Source organism: Trichechus manatus, unplaced genomic scaffold (assembly GCF_000243295.1).
Source record: "Trichechus manatus latirostris isolate Lorelei unplaced genomic scaffold, TriManLat1.0 scaffold00066, whole genome shotgun sequence".
Lineage (NCBI taxonomy): Eukaryota > Metazoa > Chordata > Mammalia > Sirenia > Trichechidae > Trichechus > Trichechus manatus.
The window spans coordinates 406,742-423,730 of record NW_004444002.1 but is presented as its reverse complement, the minus strand read 5'-3'; the positions used below and the strand labels follow the sequence as shown (position 1 = coordinate 423,730).

Genomic DNA, 16,989 nt, shown 5'->3' with positions numbered 1-16,989 from the left:
GGTTGTAAAAGGAAGATTATTATTGACCATTTAAAAACAAGAAACTTAAACAATAGCTTAGATTACTGGGTCATTAAAAGTGAGCTAGAATTTAAGAACCAAAGATCTGTGCTTTTAGCATTAGGATGTAACTCGGAAGATTGAAGACCTTAGATAACCTTGTCAGATTGGAAGTTATTAGTAGAATGTAGTTGAATATTAATTAACAGGACTCAGCTATCCTTTAGGTTGGTATAAAAGTTTATATGGCAAAAAACAGCTTTTATCTTTATGTCCTTTCTCTTTCAGTTTCACTAACATTTGTATTTTTAGAAATAGCTAGCACTTCCATACATCCTTCTAAGCAATATGGCTACATGAATTAGAATAACCTTGTTTAATTAAATCCTGAAAATCTGTCAGTTAATCCTCCCTTATAAAGACATGGCATTATTTTACTCTCATTCAACGAGAGTACATAGCCTACAGGGTAGACTCCAAAATTCTTGATTGGTGTACCAGGCACTCTTGAGCCTCATCTTCCTTACTCCCAACCAGACACCCTCCTTTTCAGCCTCCCTGCACATTCCATGTTTCTATAAACAGGCCAGGCCCTTTCACAACTCCCTGTTTTGCCCATTTTGTTTCCATTGCCTAGAAAGCCTTTCACCCTCTCCCCTCTTTGTCTTTTTGGCAACTCCCACTTAGAGACCCAGCATAAATGTCCTGTCCTCTTTGAAAAACTTCCTGACTGCTCTAAATTTCCCCCAAATTTCTTGTTTCAGTCTTTCTGTTCCCACAGTATTTTGTTTATATGTTATAGTTCTGTTACAGAAATTTGTTTTGAATCTGCCTTCCCCCACTGGCTTCTCAAGGGCAGGGACCTGGCATAGTGTCTGGCATGTAAGTCTTTCAGTACATGCTCATTGAATGTTTCTGTAGTTAGAATGATCAACAGGTTGGCAAATTTAGTTTTATTTGACATTGTGTTCTTTCCCTTGCGAATGCCCTCGGGTTAAGTAAGAACACCCAACAGGAAATTTATTATTGTGACTCACTTAACCAAATTGAAAGGTTATTTTTTTTTCTTATGAGTAATTAAATTTAAAACTTGGGCTCATTGAACACATGGGTGGAAAACATTGACTTCAGCGAATATTCTCCTAAAATGTCTTCTTTGAGACAAAATGTACCAGCTGAAATTTGGTAAAAGAAGGAACTGGGTCTTCAGCTTTGTCTGCAAATGACTGGGTTAAGGACTGACAGGGTGGGGGTAGGAGGTGGTCCTGGGAATTGTGATGGAGGAGGTTAGTTACCTTCCTGTTTCTTGGCCTAAGATGGCTTAACTCTGGCCAGCCATCTTAGAAAATGCTCCTTGTAGGAAGGTAAAAGAATTTGCAGTTACATTACTGAGAAAGGTATCAAAACCCAGGCCCTATTCAGTAGTTGGCTAGTAGCGTCCTTGACATAAAAGAGAAACAATTTCTAGCTCCACCGAATCAGAACTCCTTTTCTTCCCCATCTAAGCTCTTTTTCTTTTCCTTTCCTATCTTAAGATTGTGACATTCCTCTCTAGCAACACGCATAATGGCATTATTATGTTTTCCTCTATTTCGGGTTACTCCCCTCGCCTTGCAGCCTCTCTTTGTTCCTTTATCTCTTTCAAAGTTTCCATTCTCCCGTTCACTTACTTTTTACTCCATCCCTCCGCTTCCTCCTCCTTTTTTTTCCCAGCTAGCTCACCCCGCCCCTCGCCGTCACCACCTTCCCTCCCATGCAGGCTCCTTCCCGCTCCTTCTCCCGCCACCCACCCGCTCTCCGCCCGCCCCGCGTTCAGAAAACTCCAATCAGGAGCACCGAAGGTGTCTTGCAGGCCCGCCCCCTCCCTTTCCCCTTCTCTCTCCCCCCTTTTGCCCCCCCAACTCAAAGTCTGCGGACCTGGGGGCTTCGGGATCTGGGCGCTATGAAAAGTGTCTGCCCAGTCACTTCCGGTAAGGGCACTGCGGCGCGAAGGTTCCCGCGGGACCGTTAAGGAGGGGGTGGGAGTTCTTGGTGTGCCGGTGGAGGAGAGTGCTTGCAGGGAAGGGGAGAGGGAGAAGGAGCGAAAGAGTAAGGAGCGTCTGGGGCTCTTAGCCGCCCCTTTCCCACCGCCTCACCGCTTGCCTGCTCCCCTGCTCCCCCACCCCCCAGGCGACTGCAGTGTTTCTCTCCACCCCCCACTCCCGGAGAGACGCCGCCCCTCCCACGACGCCGCGTGACAGGAAGTGTCGCCATCTTTAGCCTCTTGTGCTATTGACAATAACAAGCCCCGGTTCTCTCCCCCTCCCCCCAGTCACAGCATCTCCCCTCCCAGGGAGAGGGAGAAAAGGAGGTGGAGCTGCAGCCTCAGAGACTCACAGAGTCGCTCCTGCAGAAACGGGGGGAGAGAGATTGAAAAGCAGGGGAGGGGGACGGCAGGGCCGTTTACCTGTCTCCCTCCTCATTCGCTGTCCCCCTCGTTCTGCTCACTCCTAGTGTCAGCCTATCCGCCTTCCCAAGCCCTCCCATTCCCCCGGTGTAGCCCCCCCTTCACTTTCCTTCTCGTCTTCTGTGTTTCTCCTCTCTTCTTTCTTCCCTTCCCCCTCTAGCATTGCCACCTTCTTCCCTACACGCACGCAGGCATATAAACCTAGGTTTTTGATGCTCCTCTGCCTGTTGACCCCGCTATTTTCATGTTTCCAACAGGTTTTTCTTCCCCCAATCCCTCAGCTGCTGCTGCTGCTCAGGAGGTCAGATCTGCCACTGATGGTAATACCAGCACCACTCCGCCCACCTCTGCCAAGAAGAGAAAGTTAAACAGCAGTAGCAGCAGCAGCAGTAACAGTAGTAACGAGAGAGAAGACTTTGATTCCACCTCTTCCACCTCTTCCACTCCTCCTTTACAACCCAGGGATTCGGCATCCCCTTCAACCTCGTCCTTCTCCTGCCTGGGGGTTTCTGTGGCTGCTTCCAGCCACGTACCAATACAGAAGAAGCTGCGTTTTGAAGACACCCTGGAGTTTGTAGGGTTTGATGCTAAGATGGCTGAGGAATCCTCCTCCTCCTCCTCCTCATCTTCACCAACTGCTGCAACATCTCAGCAGCAACAACTTAAACATAAGAGTATATTAATCTCTTCCGTGGCTTCGGTGCATCATGCAAACGGCCTAGCCAAATCTTCTACCACCGTCTCTAGCTTTGCTAACAGCAAACCTGGCTCTGCTAAGAAGTTAGTGATCAAGAACTTTAAAGGTAACCAAGGCCAAAATCCCTAATCATCTACTAAGGATTTGACACTTGAGTGGTCACGTGTTCTATTTATGTTAATATATTAAACAGTATAGAGGTGGCCTAATGTTTTATGCATAATCAATGAGGTGGAGGGAGGTCCTTTTTTTGGTGGAGGGTTCATTTTCCGGGGGTGGTTAGTATCCTTGTGCAGAAGCATACACTGGGTGCTTCTGTGCAGTATTTTGAGGTCTTTCTCAACCCATTGTATTTAATTTGCTGTTTCTTGTAACATCAACAGTCAGTATGATTGATCCGGATTTTACAGGTGAGAAACTTGTATTCTAAAGAGGTTTGTTTATTTCAGGTTCATAGTGAGCCTTGACACTGCTGGGATTTTTATTTTTATGCTTCGGTAGGCCACATTCTCCAATCCCTAGAAATAAATGCAAGTAGCAGTGGTGATCCTTGAGTTAAGATGCTCAAATAAGATTTATAATTAGATTTATAATGTTGAAAACTGTGTTCTTGAAACTCATTGTGGAAGCAGTATTTGGAGAAAAATATTTATGATCTCTGCATTTCTTTCCAAAACAGGATTTGGAAGGGAAAAATACTATGTGTACACAGAAGTAGTAACTCTGTGTACCACTAGTCTAAAGATAGGAACAATTACTACATTTATTTTTTCATCCCTAAAATGAGTTTTAAAGTACTGACCTGCAGCTTTTAGGAAAATTTATTCATACTGTGTTTGAGATACGTGGTTGAGAGTATTACGAATGCATCGGTGCAAATGTAAAATCAGGAATTTTAAAAATGTAACTGAACTGAATTTTTATTTGTTGAATGTGTTTCTGTTTTTCTGACTTACTTTTTCAACACTCTTAACAATTTACAGGTAAGACATGCTAAAGTGTCTGCTGAATGGAGAAGTAAATGAATGAACTTAAGTAATATTTATCAGATAAGTGCCTGTGGTTAAATATTAGTGCTGAGAAAATTAGGTTCTGCTTGTTTGTGCTTTCACATTAGTGTAGAAATCAGAAATATGTTTTATTTTATCTCAAGCAAGGGGCTATAGTGTTGTCTATTTTTAACCTTTTCTTTTTCATATCACTTCCCTCCCATCCCAGGCTCTCAAGAGTGCTGAAATCTTTCTTATTTAATAGTAGAGCTTTCTGTAGTGAATGTGGATTGTAATTGGCTAATGTGTTCAGTATTTCGCTTTAAAATATATGGATTTAATAGCCGGGGATTTTTTTAAAGAAGTGAGCTGTGATCCTAATTGCATTTGCAAACTGGTTTCAGAGATTTTGTTGTTTTTTTTTTTCGCCTTCTCCCCAAAGTAAAAATACATTATTAAGGCATTTGGGTGTTTAAAAATTTTTTAAATCACTTGTCAGTGGAATTTTAATTAAAGCCTGGATTAATATGTTCGTTTACGTTTCTGAAAATGCAGCATAGGTTTTGGAGTCGTTTGGATGTTTTAATTTTTTAACGTTTCTCTCTGCTTGTAAATGTAGTTTAAATCAAAACCTGAGTTAAGATGTTTCTTTCCATTTCTGTAGATGCTGCATAAATTTGGGGGTCATCAGACCTGTATTAGAATCCCAGCTTTGCCAGTGATTAGCTATGGTGACCTTGGGAAAGCCCTACTAAATGAGTCTTTGAGCCTCAGTTTCTTTAGTTGTAAAATAGGGATAATACCTTCCTCAGAGTGTTACTGGGAAGAAGATGTTTATAAAGTACTTTTCAGTAGTAGACACTTGACATTTTAAATCTCAAGTACAAAATTCATGCTGATTTATGTTTCATACATGATGGAATTTAAGATCAGGATTCCTATTTTTTATGTGTCATTCTTGAATTTTTATGTTTTGAAGCAATGCAATTAATAGGAGAAAAAAAAGCCCTCACTTTTGATTTTAATAGAGTCAAAATGACTTGAACGGTATTCTGGAACTTCAAATTTTATTTTTTGTACTAAGCTTAAATCCAGTGGTTAGTTAGTATTTAGGTGTAATAAAGTTATAAAGATCACAGTTTTTCCTGAAGAAAAATAGTAATGCTGTTGTATTTTATGGATCTGTCAGTTAATATATCTTATATATTATTCTGATACCAACCTTTTATATATTATCTAGATAAGCCTAAATTACCAGAAAACTACACGGATGAAACATGGCAGAAACTGAAAGAAGCAGTGGAAGCTATCCAGAATAGTACTTCAATTAAGTACAATTTAGAAGAACTCTACCAGGTATGTATTAATGTGATAATCAGATTTAATTGGCATAACTTGAGGTAGGATGTAGAAGGAGTTTACTTTCTGAAACAGGCTTGTAAGTAGACTTGGTTTCCTTCTAATCTACAATTTCTGGATTAACTTATGCATCTTATTTATAATCCGACCATGCATTCTTACATAAACTATGAATGAAGTTATATTGATATAAGTTGGGCTTGTCTTAGACATTCCAATTAGGGTTTATAGTTAGAAGTACTTTGGTATTTTACCTATAATGGAATCCTCTGGCATGGCTCCCAAAGATGATTTCTGGTGACATGTCATTGTATTGTGACAATTCTTGCTTAGTGGTATTACTTACGTGTAGGAGAGGCCTCAAGAAATGCAGATATTCTCCATATCCTTTATTCAGCCTCCTCCCTGTTAGTAGCCTTTTGACATTTCTTTTCTTGTTCTTTATATCTGTATTACCTCCTGGGCTACGAGCTACATCTTACCCCAGAAATGAGCAGCAGGTTGTAGCCCAGCAACTTGGTTGAGGCTTAAATTTATTTCTTTTGCATAACAAATGAGTCTTATAGTGTTGAATTTAAATATAATGTCAAAGGCAAGTAACTGATGTAGATTTATTGCTGCAAAATATTTTGCCCCTACTGTGTTTTTGACACAACCAATGCAAGAAGTTACTTTTCATTATGGTGTCAGTGGTTTCATATTTAAAAAAACAAAAACAAAAAACTTAAGGGTACGAAATAGCCTGAGTTTTGTATTGGTGAGTGCCTTGTAAGAAAGTATGTTGGTTCAATTGATCAGTATTCATAGTTTTCATTTAGGAGTCCCTGGGTGGCATAAATGGTTAAATCACCCAGCTCCTAGCTGAAAGGTTGGCGGTTCAAACCCACCCAAAGGCGCCTGGGCAGGCAGGCCTAGCAATCTGCTTCCAAAAGGTCACAACCTTGAAAACCCTATGGAGCAGTTCTGTTCTGCATACATGGGGTTACCACAAGTCGGAATCCACTCCACGACAGCTAAAAGCAACCCAACAGTTTTCATCTGTTCATTTTATTGGCTGAGGAAGTATGGTAATGGATGAACCCTGGATTAAGATTAGAAGACAGAGGTTTTGCATTTAGTTTTGACTCTTATTATGCTTGTGATCCTGAGCAAGGTACTAAACCTTCCTTAGATTTAGTTTTCTTCTCTGTGAAATAGGGAAAAGAACACCTGCCCTATCTGCCTCACAGGATTGCTTATAAGAATCAGATAAGATGTTTGTAAAAAAAGCACTTTGAAGTACTATTTTATTTAACTATAAGATGATACACTAGTCAAACTTTTTCACAAGTGGCTTTTTCACTTGGAATATGTCACTTGAGATCACTGGTTTCTGTTGCTATGAGAATTAAATGAGTTAATGCATGCAAAACACTCAGAACAATACCTAACACATAGTAATAGTGCTGTGTAATATTAATAAGTATAACAATGATATATGAGTGTCAGCCAGTAGAAGTAGTACCACATTATTACTTAAAGATATGCCCATCTCATTTGGCTCTGTTGGTTGATTACTTATGTGGCTCCTGAGTTATACAACAATGAAAGTAGAATTAGGGAATTATAGTTGTAAAGGCCTTAAGAGATCATGTGTTCAGTATCTTTCTTTTGTATAGTGTTTGTGACAGCCTTCAGATCAGGTTTATCTTACATTATCTCATTTAAGCATCACAGAAACCCTTTGTGAGGTAGATAGGGCAGGTGTTATTATCCCCACTTCATTGATGAGGAAACTGAGTCTCAGAGAAGTTAAATAATCATTCGTGTGTCTATACGATGCTTATTTGTACATGCTGTTGTATATCATATTTAATTCAGTGTGTACTTTAAATATTTTGTATTTATAACAGATGATGATTGTAGTTGTGAATGAACGCTATTTACTTTACCTTGAATAATTTTTCCCAGAGATTTTGATTTGAAAATATTTTCCCTGAGATACTGGTTCCGTTACGTCTTTTAAGTTTGAAGAGCTTTTTCTGTGTTTTTCCTTTTACTTCAGAAGTGTCACCTGTTGTTCATTTACATTTCTTTAGCATAAAATCATGAGTGTTATATTTTTTCAGTGTGCATTTTTCATAGTACCTTACTACTTCTGTTATGATAAATTTGAAAGCATTTGTTTCTAGCTCTTTTATTGTTTTTGACCATAATTTTATGAATGCTCCCTTGGATTGTTCCCAGAAAGATTACTTTGAGATGTTTAAGTTCAAAAAAAGAGGATAAAAGGATAAAGGGGGTAAAGTTATTTCATACCATCTGGGCTTCAGGTGTTTGTTTGATTTTGACTCATTGAAATGCATTTAAAAAGTATTCTAAAATTGAAAAATAGAGAAGCACATAGAAGACAAAACAAACATTCTCCAAACTCCTCACACCCCTTCCTCCCATCCTGAAGTAAACACTTATTTGGCATATGTCTGTCTAGACTTTTTTCTCTGCAGAAAATACCATCTTGCATTAGAGCTTAAGCATGGAAGTCCCTAGTGTGGGTTGCATGTACTGCCTACTAAGTTTTTAATTTCTAGGAAAGAACATGCTGTTCTGAGTGCGTTTGCAATAGCAGACATTGTCTTTTTTAAAAAAAAAAACGGTCTTTTTCAAGTAATTTTATATTAGAATTGTACTAGGGTTTGAAAAATTACCTTACCTGGGTAATTTTAAAATCCTATTAAGAGAGAGGCGGTGGTTAATGTTTTTGTTTTTTGTTTGTTTATTTTTGATTGATTAAATGCGCTGACTTTTAAGTTTATCAACATGCCTTAAGTTAGAGCTCTTCCATTCATTTATCAGATAACTTTGGGTGGGTAATTTCTCCAAGACTTGGTTTCCTCATTTGTAAAATGATGAGACTACCGCTAACTATATTGCAGGGTTGTTGAGTTGTAAATTAAATACTTCTGAAAAAGTACTTAGTAGAGTGCCTGCTATGTATTGGTGTCATGAATGAAAATAATAAATACGTGTGTCTTTAAAAATCATATCTTCATTTTTAAATTACATTTTGTTACACAGCTCTAGAGCCACATATGTTTTTAAATTCTAAATCTGCACTAGGCAAGAACAGCTGGTTGATAAACAGATTACATTCCAAATATGCTTCAGTAGAGACCATTAGCCAAATAGAAAAAGAGAGGGACTCTCTAGGAACAGCGTCCCTCCACACTTTTCAAGAATGTGTCTTGTTGTCACATGTGGTATCTTAATGCATGTGAAATTTTGGTTTTGGTGTGAGAGTTTTTTTTTAAGTTATATTTTAAATAATGGGATTATTTTCCTTCTAAGCCTTTGTATGAGTGTTTTAAAATCAGCTACCTTTTTTGGAGCTGGCTGGTAGTATATATATAAGAGTGTAACTTATTAAGACATTTATTCTTAATACAAATGTCTAGGTGTTATCTTTGAATAAGCCTTGTCCATAAATTCTGAAGAAAATAAATTTATCTTCATTAATAACCAGAGCTCTTGTTTGGTTAGCTCTTTGTGAAGTAAATCTTAAGTAATGAACCTTTCTATTAGTGATTCATTTGTAGAGTAGATGACCACATGACTGGAAGAAAATAGCGCTTCCACCTTAGGTATAGGTTATTATCCATTATAAAATCTGGTTGCTTAAGTAGTCAATGGTTAAAGGCTAGCGATTTGATTCATAGTGTTGATGACTGGCTGTTTAATTCTCTGTAAATTTGATTAGCTGTTGTTGATCTTGGTGTTTTTAAGCTTAGTCTGTTACATGTTACGCTTGTCTCCTTTTACTGAATTGTTAATACTGTCTGCAGTTTAAAAAGAATAGCACAACTACAAATTCTTAGTCCTTGATAATTTTCACTGTCTTATTTAAGCCCCTTTTACTAGATGTAAAAAAGAAAAGTGATTTAGGTCTCATTGCTTGGTTTTCTTTCGTCTATAAATTCTTAGTTTTTGATATATTTTCAGTATCTTATTTTACGTATTTTTACTAGATGTAAAAAGATAGTTTAGACTCCATTGCTTATCAGTTGTTAAAAAAGATTTTGTGGTATACTTTCCTTTCTTTCTTTAAACATAGAATTTGAAAAAAATAAAACCTAACCATTAGGCCAATGACCAGAGTTCAGCACCGTGATGATAATTCACTATCTTTCTTAGTGTCTGTTGTTGCTAAATCAGAAAAATTTCTAGATTCCCCTTCACCATGTTTAATTCTCCATCTTTGTACTCTTTATATTTTTTCTTTTTAAAAAACATACATTTTATTGTGCTTTAGGTGAAGGTTTACAGAACAAAGTAGTTTCTTATTCAACAGTCTAAGAAAGTTCCAAGACGTTGGTCTCAGTCCCCTCAATGTGTTAGCACTCTCCCCATTTCTGCCCTGGGTTCCCAGTTACCTTTCATCAGGTTTTCCTACCCCTTCCTGCCTTCTCTTCTCTGCCGTTTTGGTCTCATAAAATTAACTGTTCTAAGGAGCTCATTCCTCTCAGGTGTTATTGTTTATTTTGTAGGCATGTCTGTTGTTTGGCTGAAAGGTGGTCTCTGGGAATGACTTCAGTTCCATGGTAGAAGGGGTCTTAGGGCCATAGTCTCAGAGGACCCTCTTTATATTTTTATCCTCTCCATTTTCTCTTCTGGTCTTAGTTCTCATCCCCATTTCCACTCCGTCCCTTGCCCAAAATGCAGTATTGTGTTCCTTTTTCTGTTTCTTTATTCCTGTAGTCCCTGAAACATCAAATTTCATGAACTATAGTTTTGCCATTTCATTTGCTACACGTTTATATTTTCTTTGGAGTGTTTTTTTCCAGACAAATATGTCTTTGGTGTGACATACATGGATTTTGGAGGAGAGGGACTAGGATTTGGAGAATAAAGGTTAAAAACTTGCTAGAATGTTTTATTTTATACCCAGCTACCTTCAGAAAGGATTTAAGGCAGCAGATTTACCAGTAATGATTAACAGCTTAAGAAAAAAGATAGTTTTATTTAAAGACCTGTACAACTATCTAGAATCTGCTTAATAGAAATAGTTGCTTGTGAGACTGGAGGTTATTTTAATAATAATTATACTAGATTAAACTTCCAGGAATTTTCAGAGTGTTGTATTTAGTCAAATGTAAAATAATGAATACATTTCTAAAAGTGCATTTCAAAGATAAAAGAGCTAGAATAAAATAGAGCTGATCTCAAACTCCTAAGTAGTGATGTGGCACTTGCTTATTCATGTTTCTATCCTAGCACTTGTTGAATCATGACTGCTTACTGTGTGCAAAGCTGGACAGATGTCATGAGGATAGAGAGATACACAGTCCTTGCCCCCAAGGTGCTTACGCTCTAGGAAGTTCCTGTCAGTGGGTCACGAAATTAGTTTAGTAGTTTGTGACCAGCATGTTTTTTAAAGAAATGAAAGAGACAGTACCAGAGTGTATCACACGTAGTAATGAGTGCAGTTTCATGAAGATTTTGTTTCAATTACATAAATATATTTTATATACAATGGATTGTGATATAAAGTGTATCTTGTACTGTTGCTTGTGGTCAAACAATTTTGAAAGTCACTGTTTTAGACACATATGGCTGCTCCAAATAAACACATAGAAATTCTTAGATCACTGGGTATGTGGAAAGGTATATAGTGAGAAGTGAGACTAAAATGGTAAGATCAGGCCTTGAATGTCATGCTAAAAGGTGTAGTGGTGGAAAGATAGAAAGGCTTTTTTTTGTGGGGTAGGGGGGTCAGGTTTTTTTTTTTTTTTTATTCACAATATATTCACCAGGTTCAGAGCTCAAAAAGTATTAAAGAACATGTAGTGAAAAATGAAAAGCCTCACTCCCACCTTGTCTTCCAACCCCCCCCCCCCGTTAGTTTCCTCTCGACAATGATATCGGTTTATTGGGTATTTTTCTAGAGATGTTTTATGTATGCAAAAGCAACTGTGTGTATATTTATTCATTTTCTCCCTTTTTTACACAAATAGTATTATACTATGCACCTTATGCACCACACTGTTCTCTCCTTTGCGTTTTTTACACTTATGAGATTTTCTGTAACAGTACGTGAAGAACTTAATGAAAGGTTGTTGAGGAAGGGAGATTACTAGATCTGGTCTGTATGTTAAGAAGCAGTCAAGGCTAAATTAGAGAAGCAGAGTGTGCTCTTCCAACTTGACCTTCAAAACTCACGTTAGATGTTTCTGCCTTTTCTTGCCTCTGACATCTTAAACCACTCTCCATCTAAGCACAGGGGAGGCTGTATGCAGCTTAATTCTGTATTTCTCATTATTCCCACCAGCCCTTTGTCCATTTCCTTCTGGGTCTTTGGGACTCCACCTCTCTTACCTCTGTCCAGGAAGCCTTTCCTGACTTGCCCTCTCCTATAGACTGGGTTGGAAACCCTGGTGGTGGAGCAGGTAAGAGCTATGGCTGCTAACCAAAAGGTTGGCAGTTTGAATCCGCCAGGCTCCCCTTGGAAACCCTATTGGGCAGTCCTACTCTGTCCTTTTAGGGTCACTATGAGTCGGAATCGACTTGATGGCAACGAGTTTTGTTTTTTTTTTTGTAAAGGCTGGGTTAGGGGCCTCGCCTGTATGTTCACTTGGCAGAATAGGCTTATCCCTGTCATAGCACCTAGTACATTGTATTGTAACTATGTTTTCTGGCCAGTTTTCCTATTAGACCATAATGTCTAGGATACATTGCCAGCTGTTGTAGATGCATGTAGATAAGTAAATCAGTGTTTTGAATACTTAATATATTTACCTGCTTCAAAGCCCCAAAAGTATTAAAGAACATGTATAGATTCGTGACTAGATACATGGTTTCTCTCCGTCATTTAAGAGAGTTGAGGGAGACGGTATGTACATCAAAAGATAAATAGTATAGACTCAGTGACAAGTCAGTGTGGTATGATCAGTGAGAGTGCCTTGTGAGTCACTGGTAGCTGAGGCTATTAAGGAAAGCTTATTGGAAGAAGTGGAACTTGAGGTGGATAGTAAGGGAATATGGTATCTTGTGTGAGAGGATAAATGAGTTGAAGACTGCTTCATGGGAGAAAAGAACACAGCAGACAGAGATGGGAGAAGTTGGACTTGGAGAAGTACTGGAAGTGGGAAATATGGAGAAGATGAAGTAAGCACTAAGTTGTAAGACAGAGTCTAAGCAAGGAAGTGAGAATTGCTGAGAAAATGAAATTCACTCGAAAGGAACACAGATAGAATGAAGGGAATACTAAAGGAGGAAGAGGGACAGTCTGTAGAGGGCCATTGTGAACAGAGAGGCACATGAAATAAGCATAGGTACGTATTTAGGCATTTGTGGTCTAACCCAAAGATCCTGTGGAACGGGGCCAGCAGAGAGACTCAGCCATAGCTGTTGTGTCTAATTGGTCTGCTGTTTCCTGGTGAGGTGTGGTAACTTCCCTCTGGCATAGAGCTTTCCAGTAAGCTTCTGTCTTTTCATTTGCTAATTTATTTACTGGACCTGCATACGAGGGATATGACTTCCAACTACATATTTATAAAATTCCACTCCAACCAACAGATCTTGGCTACTGCCTTAGAGTCCATTTTAATGGAATTTTTGCCTTCTGTTGTGGTGAGAAAGGAATCCTGGTGTTACACTTAAGTCATTACTAGTTGGAATTGTAGATTATATCAGAGTTCATCCAAAGAGTTTTACCATGCCTCTTGTTTTAAATTTGAAAGTCTTTTTATACACATAACAAGAAACTCACTGAAATCTGAAGCTTGTCCTTTTGGGATCTGAGTAAAAAAGAAAGACTGATTCAACTTTTAGAATGAAGTAAAAATGTACTAGTAATTTCTTTTGTAATTAATGTTTTTTGAGTTGTGCAAAATTTTAAATCTCTATATTTAATTAAATATTCTTAAAGTGAAATATTAGATAAAATTCCTTTGTACTTAGTTACATCATACTCATTATAATACTGCTAGCAATTTTTATGCTTTGTTCTGTTTAGCAAAACCCAAGAAAGTATAAATAAATTTTAGTTCAATTGTAGTAGAACCACTCAACCCATCTAATAAATAAACAGTTGGTGAAATTATTTTTTAAACTCAAATTGGAGTGGTGCTCATGACAATGATTAATATTTTAAAGAACAAAACAGCTTTTATATGTAGGAGTTGCTATAAATTTGATATCCTTGCAGGGGAGAACTTGGCATGATTCCCTCCATCCTTTACCTGAACAGCCATAATAAATATATTAACTTGTTGTTTTTTTGATACATTACGTTGGTTATGAAAAAGTTCACCACCCACACTGATATATTTTGTTATTTTACCTTTTATCTTAAATGGATTAATAACCCTTTTTAATAAGCTGACATGGTAGAAATATCAAAACAATAAGAGTTTGATATAAATAATTGAAAAATCTTTTTTCATCCTCATTCTCTCCTTAAAAAGGTATGTTTAATCTTTCAGGCTGTAGAAAATCTCTGTTCTTACAAGATTTCTGCAAACTTGTACAAGCAGCTGAGACAGATTTGTGAAGATCACATCAAAGCACAGATTCATCAGTTCAGAGAATATCCTTTTAAAAGAAAAAATCTTGTATTCTTCCCCTCTGTCCCCACCCCTCACTACTAAACCCAGCTTGAAGTGGCATGCCTATGTTTTATAGATTTGTTCTTTTTGGTCTCTAGAGAAAGAAGAAACAAGTTTTTGGCTTTTTAGTTTTAATTAGGGTCCAAATTTCCATGCAGTATTAGTGTAAATAAGATGTCCTTAAGTCTTTACCGTTTTTATCCTAACAAATTTCCATTTGAGGAAAAATAATCTTCTAGGGGAAATCATAAACTGAAAACATGATGGTTAATTATGTTTAAGTTTTGTTTTTAGAGCTGTTTTTTAGTGGGATCTTAATTTTTTTATGGTTTACGTAAGTAGCATTTTGTTCTATAAATAAGTGCTATTTAGTTTTATTAGCCAGTGAAAACCCTACGGATCACAATGGTCTGATCCACAACTGATCTTGAGGATGGCATAGGACCAGGCAGTGTTTGGTTCCATTATGCATGGGGTCACCATGAGTCAGGGACCTACTCCACAGCAGTTAACAACAACAGCATATTCCATATTTAAGATAAATGTACTCTTAGATTGCATATATTACTTTGTATTTAACGTTTTTAAATATCCTTAACATGTATCTCATGGATTCATTGGATAGTGTTCTTTTTCTAAAGAAGATCGATAAATGCTGGCAAAATCATTGCAGACAAATGGTAAGCTGTGAAAAGTATTACAGTTCAACTAAATATTGTAAAAAAGTCAGATTTCTTCAAATTCAGGAATGTTAGTTTTAATAGCTTTCCAGTATGAGTACGGGCTTGATACTGCTCTTGTTCTGAATTGGAAACTAATTTTGGTTGAGTTTTATGTTTTAAAATTTCAAGCTATAGGTAAATCAGCATTTCAGAATGACTTGCACCTTGGGATCATTTCTATTTTGTCACAATCAAAAAAAGTATTTATCTTGTTAAAAAAAATGTATGTTTTATCTCAGTCTTGATGGATTTCCTATTTATAAGATGGCTTGCTATTTGATTACTTGTGAAGATGCCTCCATGATCTTATATTTCAGCCTGTTCATATCACAGACATTTCTGTTCTTCCTAGTCTGGTATTAGTTTATACCTTGTGTTCTGTAAAATAAAATCCTAAAATCTACCTCCCAAAAAAGCCCCACGTGTACAATTTAAGGTAGCTTTCAGGAGCCCTGGTGGTGTAGTGGTTAAGAGCTATGGCTGCTAACAAAAAGGTTGGCAGTTCAAATCCACCGCCTGCTCCTTGGAAACCCAATGGGGCAGTTCTTCTCCATCCTACAGGACCCCTGTGAGTCAGAATCTACTCGACAGCAGCGGGTTTGGTTTTTTGGTTTCACCCCCTAGTACTGTTGCTGAAGAAGAATGGCATGAGTGTTCCCTTGATTCCCTGTTTTTACTTTCACTTACTTTTTAAGTAGCAAAGAAATCATAGGACCACTTTAAGTGTCTCTTTTCTAGAAACCCCAGCAAGTATTAAGAATCTAGAAACCACAGCAGGTATTAATAGAATAGTTTAATGACAATAGAATAGTTTAATGACAATAGAATAGTTTAATGAAAATGGAATGGGCATATTCTCAGGTAGATACGCTTATCTGCATGTTTGATCCTAGTAGTTTGGAATATAGATGAATGAACTCTTCAGTTTAACTCTCGTTTTATCAAGAAAAGATATTTCAGCCTTCACAAAATAGAAACGTTTGATTTCTTCATTTTTTTCCATTGACAGATCATGATCAGGAGCATTTTTTTGTTCCTGGATAGAACTTATGTGCTTCAGAATTCCATGCTACCCTCCATTTGGTAAGGATGCTAGAAAAATATTTCGCAAAGATTTGTTACAAATCATGGTCAGATCTTAATTACAGTAATGGAAGCGAGCAAGCAATACTGTGAATATTCCCTAAAAATTCACATTTGGCTTCTAGACTTTTATTTATAGCAGTTTTACCTTCTTAATTACATTTTGCTTATGCTAATATTGGAAATAGCTAACATAATCTTGAGCATTTATTGATTTATGAAGAAATTTTTTTGTTAGCTAAGGGATTAAAAAGTTTGCTCTGGTATATCTATGCATGTGAATGATTTTGCTGCTGATCATCAAGAGTTCACTCATTTTCTCTTAACGTTATTATGGAAATGTTCACATATGCAGAAAAATAGAAATAGTATAATGAACTATTACTGCCACAATGTGCCTGTCAAGGTACCAACAATAATTATCCGAGTTCACTGATTTTTGAGTGCTGAAGCCAGTTGATAAATGACCAGTTAAGCCTTCAGTACTAGGGCAGTGAAAAACCATTTTATGTCTTTGACTGTTTAGCGTTTAAACTTTAGATTAATTTTGTCTCTTGATTTGAGCAAGGAAGAAGAAATATACACCAAAGGAAATAATCCAACAAAATTTAGTCATAGAGGAAAGTAGGAATTTAGCTTCAGTTCTCATTAAAGATAATACGAGTTTCCTATGTGCTTTAATAATGTTATTTAAAGTTAAACACGTGAAATGTGGAAGTTGTTGTGTTGGCGAATGTTTTGATGTGTATATTTTCACCACAATTAAAAAAACGTGGATTTTATCCTTCTACAATCACTGCTTCAAAGTCTGGAGCTCTAATTAACATGTGGTATTAAGTTACACCTCCTCAGAAGTGGTATTGTCAATTAATTTAGATTATATTTTCTTTATTTTAGGGACATGGGACTGGAGTTGTTTAGAGCTCATATTATAAGTGATCAGAAAGTCCAGAATAAGACAATTGATGGCATTCTTCTCTTGATTGAGAGGGAAAGGAATGGTGAAGCAATTGATAGAAGTTTACTCCGAAGTCTTTTAAGCATGCTCTCTGATTTACAAGTAAGTTAATTACTTCACTTACTACAGAACTGATTGCTGTCCTTAGTTTGA

General features: G+C 37.2%; 1 protein-coding gene across 3 annotated transcripts in view; it reads left to right on the top strand.

Moving 5' to 3' along the window:
• The first annotated feature begins 1,889 nt into the window (after positions 1-1,889).
• The window catches only part of CUL4B (cullin 4B), a 37,218-nt gene continuing 22,118 nt past the window's right edge, over positions 1,890-16,989 (top strand). Inside the window, exons 1-7 of one of the 3 annotated variants that reach the window (XM_023734261.1) lie at positions 1,890-1,970; positions 2,704-3,249; positions 5,373-5,488; positions 13,951-14,054; positions 14,684-14,753; positions 15,805-15,878; positions 16,776-16,938. In XM_023734261.1, coding sequence (XP_023590029.1) covers positions 1,943-1,970; positions 2,704-3,249; positions 5,373-5,488; positions 13,951-14,054; positions 14,684-14,753; positions 15,805-15,878; positions 16,776-16,938 — 1,101 coding nt within the window. In that variant the 5' untranslated portion in view covers positions 1,890-1,942. Of the gene's footprint in view, positions 1,971-2,703; positions 3,250-3,419; positions 3,554-5,372; positions 5,489-13,950; positions 14,055-14,683; positions 14,754-15,804; positions 15,879-16,775; positions 16,939-16,989 lie in introns of those variants that run through there. The other 2 variants (XM_004379580.3, XM_004379581.3) reach the window with 2 other exon arrangements.